This window comes from Herpailurus yagouaroundi, unplaced genomic scaffold, assembly GCF_014898765.1.
Source record: "Herpailurus yagouaroundi ecotype Mexico unplaced genomic scaffold, PumYag 191, whole genome shotgun sequence".
Lineage (NCBI taxonomy): Eukaryota > Metazoa > Chordata > Mammalia > Carnivora > Felidae > Herpailurus > Herpailurus yagouaroundi.
Window position 1 is genome coordinate 1,205,184 of NW_024412422.1, and position 15,855 is coordinate 1,221,038.

Sequence of the window (15,855 nt, forward strand, 5' to 3'; positions counted from 1 at the left end):
ATAATTTCCAAAGTGATGTATCCCCTCTGACTTTTCTCCTGACCCCCCGCTGTTGCTCTGCATCTTCCCCTGCATCTCTCATAGGGTTCTCAAATTCAGCATGTTCTCATCTATCTTCCTCCCACAGTACTTTTCCCTTTTCTTGTCTGTGTATGTGGAACCTTATCCGTTGTCACCTCCATATCCATTGGGTCAGCAAGTCTGTTGATTCTGCCTCATTGAACAGCTCTTGAAGCTGTTTACTTGTCTCCATCCCCCCGGCACGACCCAAGTCCAAGTCGTTCTCATCCCTCCCCTGTAGTGTCTAACTCCTCATCCTGCGTGCACTGTTGCCCTTCACTCCACTTCATCCACAAAGATGCTTTCCTAATAAAACCTTCATTGGCTCCTCACTGCCAGCAGGATAAAGTCCACACTCCTTAATTTGGCCTGCATCACCTGCATGCTTGCCCTTGCCTGCTCTGGCCCTTCCAGCTTGCCTTTGCCACCTCATCTGCTCCTTTCCTCCACCCCGTCCTCTGAACATAGCCACCCTGGGGTTGTTTTGGTATGTGCTGAGCACTCAGCTGGGAACACTCTCTGTCCTCCAACCTCTCCTTTGCCTGTATAAAAGCTATTAATTACTCTTCTTGTCTGAACTGAGATGTTATTTCCTGGGGAGGCTTTTCCGGACCTCCCCTCAAGAGCAGGTCACGTCCCCTGTTGTGTTTCCAGAGTCCCGAGTACTTGTTCTTTCCTAGCATCCCTCACTTATAAAGACTTTTTAAAGAAGCCTGGCTTCTGCTCTAGATTCTGAGTCCCATTTCTTGCCTCTTCTCTTCCTTTCTCTGACCTTTGTACCAAGCCAATGCCTAGTGAGTAGTGGACATCCAAGGGATTTTTGTTTAATGAATGGATTAGAGACAAGAAAAGCTCCATATGACAATAGAATAGACTCTATTACTGTAAAATATAATCTCTCCTGCTTGCCATACTTGACTGTAATACACTAATCTTACTTCCTCAAAAGAGATAAACTGACAGTATGACATGAAGGTGGAACCCAGCTGCTTACAGCAAGAGTCTTTGGACATGTGCTCCCACTGGGGCAAGTGCCTCTGAGTGAGTGTGAGTCTCACAGTGAAAATACTTCATGGAATGGCTGCAGGCTGTGTTGTGCCTGTTGAGTTTACCACAAATAATTTTGAAAAGAATAACCGAACTGGGGCTTCAGTACAATTTTGTACATTTTCAAAAAGTAGGTGTTGGTATGTGGTAGGGCACCATCTGCTGACTTGAGACACATTTGGATCCTTAGACATGCAGCAAGAAAAGACTTAGCCAGCGTTGAGCAAAGGAATCGTGAACTTTGTTTCAGTTGTGTGCCTGTGGTGTGCAGTGTTAAAGAGAAAGAAGTCAGGTAATTTAGAAACACTTTCCCCGGAGAGAATGGCAAGGGCTTCTGGCCTTGGCCAGCATGCTACGTGTTTGGATTCATTTGTCTGTACAACCTTTGTTTTCACTTGCTTCATTTGCTGTGTTTTGGGAGATTAAGAATTTAGGGAAATGACTAGCTGCAGAATCGTAAAATGGAAATTTTGATTAAATTAAAAATGTTGATTTCTGTTTCCTACTATTTCCGTGTTCTACTAACTTTGTTTTGTCTGTCAGACGTTGTGCATAATATGCTTTTCCTGTGAGGATGAGTGCCAACTGCAGACAGGGTTCAGAATTCTGATTGATGCTTGCTTGCAGGCTCTTCGTACAAAGGTGATATTTGTTCAGGATTGGGAAGATGTAATGACTGTAGGCTGTGTAAGTCCTGTCTTCCTTAAGAAATGAAGTTCATCCTTCTCAAAGTTGTGTGTAATTAGAACCAAATGTTCTTTATACACTTAGAAAATAAATTTTGGAATAACAGAGGTGCTATCCTTGAAAGGTGCCATATGCCATTACTTTTGACATCATGACATTCTGAGAGGAACTATTTTTTTTTTAATTGTTGGTTCTTAAAAAGAAGTGGTGAATGACCTGTTTGACTAATGTACAGTAAATCTTGTCTTTTCCCTTGTTAAAATATGTTTGCTATAGGGCCATTCTTGGACAGTGAGGCTAAGTCTTCATTAAATGTAAGGGGTGGGGGCGCCTGGTGGCGCAGTCGGTTAAGCGTCCGACTTCGGCCGGGTCACGATCTTGTGGTCTGTGAGTTCGAGCCCCACGTCAGGCTCTGGGCTGATGGCTCGGAGCCTGGAGCCTGTTTCCGATTCTGTGTCTCCCTCTCTCTCTGCCCCTCCCCCGTTCATGCTCTGTCTCTCTCTGTCCCAAAAATAAATAAACGTTGAAAAAAAAAATTTTTTTTTTAAATAAAAAATAAATAAATAAATAAATGTAAGGGGTGGTGTTTTCCCTCATGCTAATCACATGTCCTTAGGACATGGCAGCCAGGCAGAACATCTAGTCCGTCCGTCCTTGTGCTTGTCGTCCTGGCCTGACTACAGCCTTGTTAGGCTTATAGCCCTAGGTAAGAAGTGTGCTGGTCTGTGTTTGGGGGCTCCCACTCTGGGGTAGCAGGTCCTGAGGAAGTGATGTTGAAGCTAGACCAGAAGGGTGATGAAAGTAGTCAGGCTATGGACGAAATGGAGGAGGAGAATAGGAGGGAGGAGAACAGTGCCAGTGTTTGAGGAACTCCAGAAACTCCCAAGATGACTTGTGTTTAGAGAGCAAGGGAGGAGTGGAACAGGGTGCGGCTGCAAACTGGACAGTGGAGGCACTCTTTCTCTGCGTCCTTCCTTGAATTTCAGAAATGTCTGTTGCTTCCTTGTTGCCCTCAGACTAAAGTCCACATACTAGGTAATGAAGGCTCTTGTTAATTAGCCTCATTTTCCCTTTAAAGCCCCTTTCTCTGTCACCCTCTCTGATTTCCATATGCCCCATGTTGAGGCCACTGGGATTTTATCGTTCTGTAACTTGAATGCTCTTATACCTTTGTTCTGCTTGTTGTCTGGCTGAAATACTGTTCCCACCCTTCTTCTCTACTAGTAAAGCTTCAGCTTAATATCATTATGTTGTTGAAGACCTCCCTGCTGCCTGAAATCAAAGTGAATGGATTCTCACTCTGTGGTTTGATAATACTTTGTCATTCTGTTATTCTAATCGTCCTGTCCTGACTTGTCTCTGGTTGTGTATATGTATGGATTCCCCACTACTGTTAGGCACAGAAGGGCAAGCCTTTGATTTAGCTTGTACTTTTAGACCTACATACAGTAGGGGATCTTTGAATTTTGGTTGAGTTGCGTCAAAGTGGTAAGTAGCAGCCAGTGACTTAGAAGCATTCATCTGTATCAAATCTTATCTCTAGAAATCAAACATTGAATGAAATGTTTTCCCACAGTCCTTGTCTGAGGAAACTCTTTAGTAGACATGGACTCCATAGGGAATTGTTAGAGTGCCCTGGATTGAGAAAGAAGGGTTAGCTTCCAGGGGGACAGGAGGAGAGCTCACCTTCCTGCTGCCTTTGTTACTTCAGAGTTCAGTGTCTGATGTCTTTATTTTGACCCTTCCCATTTTGTGCAGAGCATCTATTAAGAACATCTTCAACCAGCCGACCTGCTTCTCTGCCAAGAGTACCTGCCATGGAAAATGCCAAGACCATCTCAGGTGATGACTTTTATCTGGAATTTCCCTTAGAAAGACTTCCAAAGGTCTTAGTGGTGGTACTAAATACTTTCTCTTTAGACTTACCTAGCTTTTCTTGCCTCTTTAGCTCTTGAGTTGATTACTTTCACTCTGAATTTCCCCTGTTGTATTTTTCAGATTCTATAGAAATCACATTTCATGGCCCTGATTTCAAAATAATCAATTTCATGGCCCAAAACTAGATTGTTCCATTTATTTAACAAGATTTGTGAAGTGCCTAGAATAGGCTAGATGTCGTGCTGAAAATATAGCTTGATACAAAGTTGGTATAGTTGTGAAAGATTCTAGTATTAATCCCAAGGTGTGTCATGACTGTTATTTCAGAGCACACCAAAAATTCTCTGGAAACCAGATTTTTCCAGTATAAAAAAGCCATCCTATAATGATGAATGTAACAAGCTTACTTTGTCTCATAGAGCTAACCCCAGTTTATCAGTTGCTCGCATTATTTTCCCTTTGTGGCCCTTATTTGCCCTTAATAACTCAGCTAGAAATTGGACCAGAAAAGGAGAAATTCCTATAACTTTACCTCGTACAGTTAACCTTCCACTTGCATGGGGATTTACGCTAGTACAGTTTTTATGCATTATAGCCAGATCTTTGTACTAGTGGGAAGTCCAGCCAAAATTACCATCCCAAAGCTCAGATTCCAAAGCCTTTTCTTGCTTTTTTGCATTATTTTTAAAGTTTATTTATTTATTTGGGGGGGGGGGGTAGAGAGAGAGGGAGAGAGAAAATCCTAAGTAGGCTCCACACTGTCAGCGCAGAGCCCAATGCGGGGCTCAAACTCATGAACCATAATATTATGACCTGAGCTGAAGTTGGATGTTTAACTGACTGAGCCACCCAGGTGCCTCCAAAGCCTTTTCTTATCATAGAGTTCTTCTGATTCTTTTTCAGTTTCCCCTATATTTAAAAAAATTTTTTGATGTTTATTTTTGAGAGACAGACCATGAGTGGGGGAGGGGCAGAGAGAGAGGGAGACACAGAATCAGAAGCAGGCTCTAGGCTCCAAGCTGTCAGCACAGAGGCTGACACGGGACTTGAACCCATGAACTGCGAGATCATGACCTGAGCCGAAGTCGGACACTTAACCAATTGAGCCACTCAGGTGTGCCCTCAGTTTCCTCTATTTTATATAAAATTATTTAAGGGGTTCTCATCCAGTTTCCTAGCACACCACTTAAAAGAAACTGCTGATTTAAGGCATATGAAGATCTGATGTTGAAAGAAAAACAAGAATAATCACAAAATTATGTCAGAAATATTTATAAATATATCATTCTAATAAGATCATGTAATAGGACAAAGCATCTCTGTCCTCTGGATCTTTACAGACATCACTTCACTAATGCATAGTTATATTCTGCTTGTGACCATCCTACAATCACCAAGAAAATTTTAGTCCATAAAAGCAGGGGCAGTTTCAGTAATCTGGGAAGAATTACTGATGTATAACATTGATTACAGCCAGCCTAGGGCACCTGTATATCCAGCATCTTCTGATGTGAGAGAGTATATGTCTGAGGTCAGGAACTTTGTCTCATATTTCACTTCTTCCCGCATTCAGCCCAGAGTCTTGAGCACCTGTGCCAACTCAGTGCCTCCTTGCTAGAAAGCTGCTTTTGCTGTGGCTCTGTTACCAACGGCTAAAGCAGGAGCTACTTCCACTTAGCAGTTCTTAGAACTTTCTGTAATTCTAACAAGGTGTGATGGCTTACTGTGGTAGCCTTTCAAAATAGAACTTTTCTGACTGATCTTGTTTCTCAGTAGTTGAATTGACACCTTTTGGTTTTCTGTTTGTCTCAATGGTTTATGTTTTTTAAAACATGGCCTGACCCAGAATTAAATGATGATGTATTTTTCCTTTTTTTCCCCTTAAGTGGTATTTTGGCTATGTTCAGAAGGGTTATGTTTCCTTTAGTTGAGAGTGGATAGTATGTTCTGTGATTGTTATGGTGATGGATAAGATGTATTCCATACCTTCAGGAAATGTGGGGCTCAATGCATATCTCAACTACTGCATCTTTTTTACAGGTTTTTTAATGAAAGAAATAAATCCTTCCAAGTTACCAGTATGATAAAGGAAATGTTATTTTTTTTTCATATATGGTAATTTCTACTTTTTTTTGGAACCTGCTGAAGAAAAGGTCTCAAAAACCTAATTTAAAAGTATTTTATAAAAGTAACCATCTTTCTCCATTATGAAATGCATAATGACTATTTTTCACAATCAGTATCTCGACGAAGTAGTGAAGAGATGAAACGAGACATCAGTGCACCCGAGGGAGCATCGCCGGCCTCTCTTATGGCTATGGGAACCACGTCTCCACAGCTTTCCCTGTCTTCCTCTCCCACGGCGTCCGTCACCCCCACCACCCGAAGTCGGATAAGGTAGAGAACAGTTAATACTGATGGATTTCATGTATACCTCTCCTAGCCTTCGGAGATCAATAATCAGATTATAAAATAATGGCAATCGAGCACTGATTTTTTTTCTTTGTGGGTTATTGTTTTCTCATCTCTTCTATGCCCAGAATTGGGTAAGATGGTATAGAAGTAAAAAGCAAGGCAAAGTGAAAGAGGTGGTTCATTTCCTCCTAAGCATTGTGAAATTACAACATGGGGTGTGGGTGGAGGGTTAGGGGGAAGCTTCCTAGGGGAGTGGTGCCTGGGTGTGGAGGGTGGGCTGGCAAGGTCAGCAAGGTCAGAGACATGAGTGAATGTACAGAAGGGTGAGTAACCAAGGTTTGGGGGAGCTATGGGTAGGTGGTACAGCATGTGCAGAGAGGATGGGCACAGAAGACCAGAGGAAGGTGTGGACCCACCATATCTGGGGGCAGTGGAAGAAAAGATTGATAGGGTAGGATGTGGCTAGGCATGGAACCTCCTTAGAGTCAAATTGAATCACTTTGATATAGTAGGAGATATAAAGTGGGGTAAATAAATCAGAGTGAGATGATTCAAGGATTCTTCCATTGTGGACAAAAATCAGGGAACACAACTGAAATGACATTATAATATTTTGGGGACAAAGATGCTGAGTCCAAATCAGTGTGACAGCAGTGGAAATGGTGAAGGGAAGGTGGGACTCAGGAGGCTTTTCACAGGGAAAGATGATTGGCTTTGGCAGCAGGTTTCTAGAAAAGGAATGGAAGAATGAGAGCCACCAGAGACGGTTCTAATTGTTCTAGACCAGAAGGTGGGAACATGGTACCACACTGATCTTTGGTAAACAGTACCTGAAAATGTAGTAGTATATTTTATTCATACTTCTCTTATGTCAGAATCCATTTGGGACTAAGAAGTAGTTATAATTTAGAGGAAAAAAAACATTTCAAAAAGATAGCATACATCGTATATAGGGGTGAGGAAAACTGTCGAGGTGTATTGGGAAGAATTGAAGGAGGGATAGGAGTGGATTTCAGAACTTTAGCCTTATATGTATGAGAATAAAATGGAATGTTTGGCCTCTCAAACTCAAGTTATATACTTGAGTTTAAAGCTCTGACTCTCGGGGCTCAACCTCTAAGAATAGTGGTCCTATAAGCTGTGCGCCATCAGAGCAAGTAGGGGTGGAGTGATGATGAGGGTAGCTCATGCTCTGCCTAGGCTCATGCAGGGAGAGCACTGTTCACACCTGTCTCTGTCCTGGGTGGTAGGCCATATCTGTAGTATGCCTGTGGGAAGTGCACCCACTCTTCTGGCTCCCCTACTCAGAAGCTGTGATCTTCAGCTGGAAGGTGTCTTCATCTTATAATGAAGAGGTTATGAGAGACGACCCTCCAGCTCTGGGAGGCTCTTTTCTGAAGCTTGCCATTGTAGTCCATAAAGTTAACTCTTCTTTGATGCTTTAATTTTAAGCTGTTTCTATAAACAAACAGACCTGGTGTGAGCCAGAGTAAACCTTTCACATTGATTATAGTATTATTATAAGCATGTTGGAGATTTATTCATTCATGCATTCATTCATTCATTTGGCTTGTTTTTTTGTGTTCGTATTTCATTAACTTTATTCTCATTCTCTTTTCCTATGTTCAGTGGTATTATAACACACTTCTTTGGGCTTTTTATTTATTTATTTTTTAATTTTTTTTTTCAACGTTTATTTATTTTGGGGACAGAGAGAGACAGAACATGAACGGGGGAGGAGCAGAGAGAGAGGGAGACACAGAATCGGAAACAGGCTCCAGGCTCTGAGCCATCAGCCCAGAGCCTGATGCGGGGCTCGAACTCACGGACCGCGAGATCGTGACCTGGCTGAAGTCGGACGCTTAACCGACTGCGCCACCCAGGCGCCCCTCTTTGGTCTTTTTAAACCAAAGCAGGAGTCTGGTGGACTGGCATGCAAACATAAAAGTATATTTCTTCAAGACAGCAAGCAGTCTTAACTCCTTGCTGGAAATTTTTGTATTTTACTTTTGGTTCTAAGATAAATCAAACTGGTGCTGCTTCAGCACACCTCTGAATTGGAAAAGCTTCAGTTATAAATATGTACTCTTTGATTTTCTAGCATAGCTTGAAGGGTGAAAACAGAATCAATGCACTGAAGAATATTAAGCCACTTGTAATATAGTAGCCTTTAGGATACTTATTGGGCATAAGTATACTTATGGGGTGTGGGATAGAATCTCTGCTTTATTCCTAAAGTAATCACTAAAAAATACAACAAACTTTTAAGGGTATGCCACTTACCAAAGAGCAGGTCATTTTAGAAACGCTCTCTCTCCAGGTATTCGTCAAGTAGTTACTAAAAGGCAGGATTTGGTCCAGGATATGTCAGATTGTATGCCTTACTTGCTTCATCAGCAGAGTGATCACAAAATCTTTTTTGATTCATTGTCTTATTTAGAGCAGGATATTTATTCTGTCTTCAAGGAAATTGACAGTGCCTAAAAGGTACCCTACATATAATTTTAAGACATGAATTGTAAGTAGCCGTTGTTGTTGTTTTTTTTTTTGAACTCCTGTGGTGTGTCTACTTTATAGTAAACTTTGAAGTTCCTTGAGGGGGCAGGAACCCTGTGTTGTTCACTATCCATTGCCTGGCAGAGTGGTGTTCCGTAAGGAGGTATTGAACAAGTGAGTGAGTTTACAGAAAGATCCCATTTTCTATGCAAGATAAAACTCTAGTTACCTGTAGTCAATAAAGAGTGTATATCTTCACAATAAACACATTTGAAACATTTTATGAATGTTTTAATGTGTGTGTTGCCATCTGTTGTCTTATCTGCTTCCCCTAAATGTAAGCACCTTGAAGGTAGGAACTGTGCCTTTTAATCCTTCACTTTGCATAATCTTGCCTTTTATATCTACAATAAGTGATTTATTTTTATTTATATTTAAAAAAATTTTTTTTACATTTATTTTTGAGAGAGAGAGAGAGACAGAGCACAAGTGGGGGAGGGGCAGAGAGAGAGGGAGACACAGAATCCAAAGCAGGCTCCAGGCTCTGAGCTGTCAGCAACAGAACCCGACGCGGGGCTTGAACTCATAAACCGTGAGATATGACCTGAGCCAAGTTGGACACTTAACCAAATGAGCCCCCCAGGGGCCCCAAGTGATTTATTTATTTTTTTAAATAGTTAAAAATTTTTTTTAATGTTTATTTATTTTTGACAGAGAGAGACAGAGCATGAGCAGGGGAGGGGCAGAGAGAGAGGGAGACACAGAATCCGAAGCAGGCTCCAGGCCCTGAGCTGTCAGCAGCACAGAGACCGATGCAGCGCTCGAGCTCACAGACTGTGCGATCATGACCTGAGCTGAAGTCCGACAGACGCAAACCCGACGGCCCCCCCCGCCCCCCCCCCCCCCCCACCAAGTGATTTATTTTTTAAAAAAAGATGAAATGATTGAGGACATAAAAGGTTGAAAACAAAAACTAGTAAAATAAAACTAAAGCATAAAGATTATGGAAGGGCAAGATACTGAATAAAAGTCGGCCATAGCAGCTTTCATATGCAGCCACTGTCAGGTTGTTTTTCCTCCTGAGCATTCTGGAAAGCATTCCATTAATTGTGAGTGCACACCATACTAAATCTTTGCCAGTTTCCATGTGGATAATGAACAGAGTCCATCCCTTCAGATAGCAGAAACTGGGTCTGTGAGGATCCTGTAAAAATTGAGAAGTAAAATCAATTGAATGAAAGCCTACATCTTGCTATTAGATGCCTTAGTATGTGCAATTATCCCGTCCAGGAATGCAAACTGACACTGTTCTCTTTCTTCTTTGTGGGATTTCTGGTTTATAATGTGCTCAAATAAAAAATATTTTAACTTTGGATTCCTTATTTTCACTTAGGGAAGAAAGGAAAGACCCTCTGTCCGCATTGGCGAGAGAATATGGAGGATCAAAGAGGAATGCTTTGCTGAAGTGGTGTCAGAAGAAAACAGAAGGCTATCAGGTAATCATATGGTTCCTTTCTCCCACATGAGCAAGGGCCAAACCAGGTGCTGGAGTGTCAGAGCTTGCTACACATCTCACATTAAAATGGGGAATCCTGTGCTGAATTTCAGGACCACATTCAACACAAAGTGTATCCCAAACTTGGCTGAGTGTCACTTGGATGGCATAAATTTTTTACCTTACCAGAGTAGCTAATCTTTCCAGTACTTTTATTCAGCTATTATAACACTTTCTTTTTTTTTTTTTAATTTTTTTTTTTTTTAACATTTATTTATTATTGAGAGACAGAGAGAGACAGAGCATGAGCATGGGAGGGGCAGAGAGAGGAGGAGACACAGAATCCAAAGCAGGCTCCAGGCTCTGAGCTGTTATCACAGAGCCCGATGCGGGGCTCGAATCCACAAACTGCGAGATCATGACCTGAGCCGAAGTCGGATGCTTAACTGACTGAGCCACCCAGGCGCCCCAATATAACACTTTCTTAACTAATTCCTGTTAACTGCCTTCACTGAGGTCCCATCTGATCTAAGAGTGAAAATATATTTATTTTACTTTAAATTAATATTTTCATCAATGATTAAACTTATAAATTTTATGTTATATTTTACTACAATAAAAAATTACTTAGCAAAAAAATAAAAGTAAATGAATGGGATATAAGTAAATAGAAAATCAGCAAGGATGTACATGACTTGAAGTATATACTAGATACTATATATTTAGATACTAAATATAGATAGATAGTGTATCTGCATATCTGTACAGATATATATGGATAAATGAGTTATATTCTGTATAGGCTTGGAGACTGCTGGCATCCAACAACAGAAGAATACACATTCTTCTCAGGTGCACATAGAACATCACAAGTTAGGGTATATGTTGGGTCATAAAATGACTCAATAAATTTGAACAAAGATTGAGATTATATCGAGTATCTTTTCTAACCATAGTGGAATGAAATTAGAAATGTGTAACAGAAGGAAAATTCACAACTAAGTGGAAATTAAACACAATTTCTAGATAATCAGTGGGCAAAGAATAAATCACAAGGGAAATTAGAAAATAAGAATGAAAGTGAAAACACAACATATCAAAACTTATGGGAGGCATTGAAAGCAGCTCTCTGAGGGAAATTTATAGCCATAAACACCTACCTTTAAAGAGAAGAAATCTCAAATCAATATCCTAACCTTTCACTTTAGGAAAGTAGAAAAAGAAGAGCAATCTGAGCCAAAAGCAATCAGAAGGAAAGAAATAAAGATTACAGCAGACAAAACAGTAGAGAAGATTAATGAAACCAAAAGTTGGTTCTTTGAAAAGATCAACAGATCAACAAACCTTTGCTAGATGGACAAAGGAAAAAAGAGCAGACTAAAATTAAAAATCAGGAATAAAAGAGGGGACATTACTAGTGACCTCACAGAAATAGGGAATACTTATTTACTTAGTAAATAATAATAGGAATACTTAAAAGGGAATACTGTGAACAATTGTATGCTGACAAATTGGGTAACCTAGGTATGAAAGGGGAAATTCTTAAATATGCAAACTATCAATTATGACCCAAGAAGAAAGAAAATCTGGATAGACCTATAACAATGAAAGAGACTGAATTATTAATCAAAACACTTCCAACAGAGAAAAGCTCAAGGCCAGATAGCTTCATTGGTGAATTCTGCCAAATGTTTACAAGAATTAACACTAGTCTTTCTCAAACTCTTCCAAAAACAGAAGAGAGAACACTTTGTGACTTACTCCCTGAGGCCAATTTACCCTGATAACCAGCCCAGAAAAAAACGTTGTAAAGAAAACTATGGATCAATATTCCTTATGCAAAAATTCTTAACAAAATACTGACAAACAATCCAGGAGCAAATAAAAAGAATCCTACACTATGACCAAGTGGGATTTATCCCTGGAATGCAAGGTTGGTTCAACATATGATAATTAATCAACATATAATAAAGGGAAAAACGAAGATAATCATGTCAGTAGGCACAGAAAGAATACTTGACAAAATTAAAAACCTATTTATGATAAAAAATAGCAAATTGGGAATAGAAGGGGGCTTTCTCAGTCTGTTAAAGAGCATATGTGAAAAACCCACAGCTCACAGCATACCTCATGGTGAAAGACTTTGAAAGCTTTCCCTTTGAAAGCTGTTATCATATCAGGAACAAAAAAGGATGTCCACTCTCACCACTTCTATTCAGTATTTTCCTGGAAATTCTAGCTAGAGCAGTTGGGCAAGAGAAAAAAATAAGTTATTGAAGAGGAAGAAGTAAAACCATCTCTGCCGATGACATGATTTATATCTAGAAAGTCTTAAAGAATTAACATACAAACTGTTAGAGCTAATAAACATTCAGCTAAATTGCAGGATACAAGGTCAGTATACTAAAACCACTTGCATTTCTATACACTAGTAATGGAAACTCTGAAAATGAAATTAAAACACTCCCATTTGCAATAACGTCAAAAAGAATAAAGTACTTAGAAATAAATTTAACCAAAGTTGGGGAGGGAACAAGGCTTTTACACTTAAAACTGTAAAACATTGCTGAAAGAGATTAAAGAAAATCTAAATAAATGGGAAGACATCCCATGTTCATGGATTGGAAGTTTTGATACATGCTACAACATGAATGAACTTAGAAAATATGCTTTTTGAAGAAGCCAGACAGGAAGCTCCAGCCTAAAAGCCTTAAGTACTCCAGCACAGGCAGCACGGAGCCTGCCTGAGATTTTCTTTTCTTTCTCTGCCCCTCCCCAGTTTGCATTCTCTTTCTCTCCTTCCCCCTCCCTCCCTCTCACTCTCAAATAAATAAATAAATAAATAAATAAATAAATAAATAAATAAGACAAACTTTTAAAAAGTTAAATAATCAAATTTAGATGATTCAAGCCTTAAATCAGTGATTTAACTAATGTCCCTTGGTTCCTTTCCACTTAAATTCTCTGATTATAATCCTAAAGTACATTGTTTTGGTTGAAAAAACAAAAAAACACAAATCTGAGGGAAGTGAAGGGGGAGAAGTGTAGGGGAGAAGAGCAAGGCTAATCCCAAGGTACTTTGAGGAAAGCTGCAGGGGGGCCCTGAGGTCCTGTGGAGTTTTCGTGAGTTGGATGCCCTGCTTAGGAGTTTGTAGTGTAGGAAACTGTCACTCCCTGTTGGCATCTGTCCACACTTGTACCCACGAGGAAACATTTGAGGCTTCAGTGAACATGGGATTTGTCATGCAGCTGGTTCCAGATGGCTCCCCCCATTAAGACTTTTGGAAATGGGCATAGCAAAGATTTTGTCTTATCCTTCTGTAGTGTTAAGTAGACATTACACAGATACCCTCCCATATCGCTGCTCTTATAAGGAAATCTTTATTACAGAAGTACTCCAACTGTTATAACACACACACACATCAACTTAAAAACTTCAATTAATAATTTTAAGTTTTTTTTTCATTGAGTGGGTACTTACAGGACAGGGAGAAATATAATGCATACCAGAATAATGAACATAGATAAAACCTTTCTGTACACTAGATGGTCTTATGCTACAAACCCAGTTTCCCCTTTCTTTACCTCCTGTGGACACTTCTGTAATGATAACCTACGTATGGCTTTTTTGTTTGTCTTACTTTTTCTTTCCTGTGACACAGATCTCTACTCTTGCTGTTTAAAAGTGGATAGGATGCTGGTTCTTTTATTTCAAACTCTGTGAGTTAAAATTGGACAGTTTGAAATGAAAAACCTTTTTAAACTGAAAGATATATCTGATAAAGCTCTTAATTTGTCAAGAGCCGTGTAAGAAGTGCCAGAGCCATGGGGCGCCTGGGTGGCGCAGTCGGTTAAGCGTCCGACTTCAGCCAGGTCACGATCTCGCGGTCCGTGAGTTCGAGCCCTGCGTCGGGCTCTGGGCTGATGGCTCAGAGCCTGGAGCCTGTTTCCGATTCTGTGTCTCCCTCTCTCTCTGCCCCTCACCCGTTCATGCTCTGTCTCTCTCTGTCCCAAAAATAAATAAACGTTGAAAAAAAAAAAGAAAAAAGAAAAAAAAACTCGCCCCCATCCCCTATCTATTTTGAATTATGGTTGACCACACCCATTCATAACACCCCACTTTGGGGCCCGTTTTTTTTTTTTTTTTTTTTTTTTTTTTTTTTTTTTTTTTGGTCTCTGACTACTCACAGTCTACAGGAAAGGGCAGGTTGTGACACTTGACTAGCTCACTAGAGCAGGACCTGTTACGTGACACTCAGCACATACTGCTCTCTCAGGCCCCAAATGCATCATTAATGCTTGGACCATGCATGCTTTATGTCGTAGAAGCTGTCTAATCAACGGAGATAGATTCCCTAATACCATATCATCTTCCTTTAACTCTCTTAAGAGTCATCCTAAAATAATTGTGCTAATCACTGTAACTTCATTAACCATCCATTATAAAACAAGCCCTTCTGAGTTTGCGTTTTATCTAACGAATACACTTTCTCTTTTAAATTGTGTCCTGCCACTTATTGTTCACTGAAGTTTTAGAATACTAGAATTATTACTGTTGGCCTTGGCATTCTGATTTACTGTCAGGTTTACAAATGTGGGACTGAAAACCCCCACAGGACAAATGACAGCCTCAAAGCTGTATCATGAGTCCATGACATCATACTAACAACCTTTAGCATTATTGCTTTAAGGATTAAATCCTCCTTGTGTTTTAAATCAGTGCCTCATTTTCTACACATTATGTTTTTATTTTTTCTACAGTTATGCTTTTAAGTTTAATGTAAATATGCAGTTAACATTATTTTTTTTAACTTTCTTTATTTTGAGAGAGAGAGTGTGTGTGTGCAGGAGGGGCAGAGAGCAAGAATCCCGAGCAGGCTCTATACCGTCAATGTGGAGCCTGACACAGGGCTTGAACTCACAAACCACAAGATCATGACCTGAGCCAAAGTCAGACGCTTAACCAACTGGGCCACCCAGGCACCCCTAACGTTAATAATTCTTAAGCGCTTATGGGGAAAAGTGCTCATACATTGCCCTATTTCATAACCTCTATAATTTCTCCTTCCCAGAGGCAACTACTTTCAATTCTTCTGGCTATGTTTGGTTAGGGATTGACAATATCAGATTGATAAGGTAACTGAGAAAATAATTTATAGTTTCAGTATATTTTCTTTGATTATAAATTTTATATTTAGCAGCTTTATATTTAGCTGGTATACCATTGTTTTCTTGTTCTGGAAAAACCTAACTGAATACAATCAAGGAGCCTCTAAAGGTTAATTTAAGAGAGCCCTACTTTGTTTTTTGGTTGTTTTTTTTTTTTTTTTTTTTTTTTCCAGTTTTTTAAATTTTTTAATTTTATTTATTTATTTATTTATTTATTTATTTATTTATTTATTTATTTTTCAACGTTTTTTTATTTTATTTTTGGGAGAGAGACAGAGCATGAACGGGGGAGGGGCAGAGAGAGAGGGAGACACAGAATCTGAAACAGGCTCCAGGCTCTGAGCCATCAGCCCAGAGCCCGACGCGGGGCTCGAACTCACGGAGTGCGAGATCATGACCTGGCTGAAGTCGGACGCTTAACCGACTGCGCCACCCAGGCGCCCCTAATTTTTTTTATTTTTTAATATATGAAATTTATTGTCAAATTGGTTGCCATACAACACCCAGTGCTCATCCCAAAAGATGCCCTCTTCAGTACCCATCACCTACACTCCCCTCCCTCCCACCCCCCATCAACCCTGTTTGTTTTCAGTTTTTAAGAGTCTCTT

The 15,855-nt window shown here is 40.0% G+C and overlaps 1 protein-coding gene across 2 annotated transcripts in view; it reads left to right on the plus strand.

Annotated features, from left to right (window-relative positions):
- The window catches only part of SPECC1L (sperm antigen with calponin homology and coiled-coil domains 1 like), a 145,694-nt gene that overhangs the window by 98,919 nt on the left and 30,920 nt on the right, over positions 1-15,855 (plus strand). For both annotated transcript variants that reach the window (XM_040443545.1, XM_040443544.1), the window contains exons 11-13: positions 3,553-3,636; positions 5,913-6,069; positions 9,977-10,079. In XM_040443545.1, the coding sequence (XP_040299479.1) occupies positions 3,553-3,636; positions 5,913-6,069; positions 9,977-10,079 (344 nt within the window). The remainder of the gene's footprint in view (positions 1-3,552; positions 3,637-5,912; positions 6,070-9,976; positions 10,080-15,855) is intronic.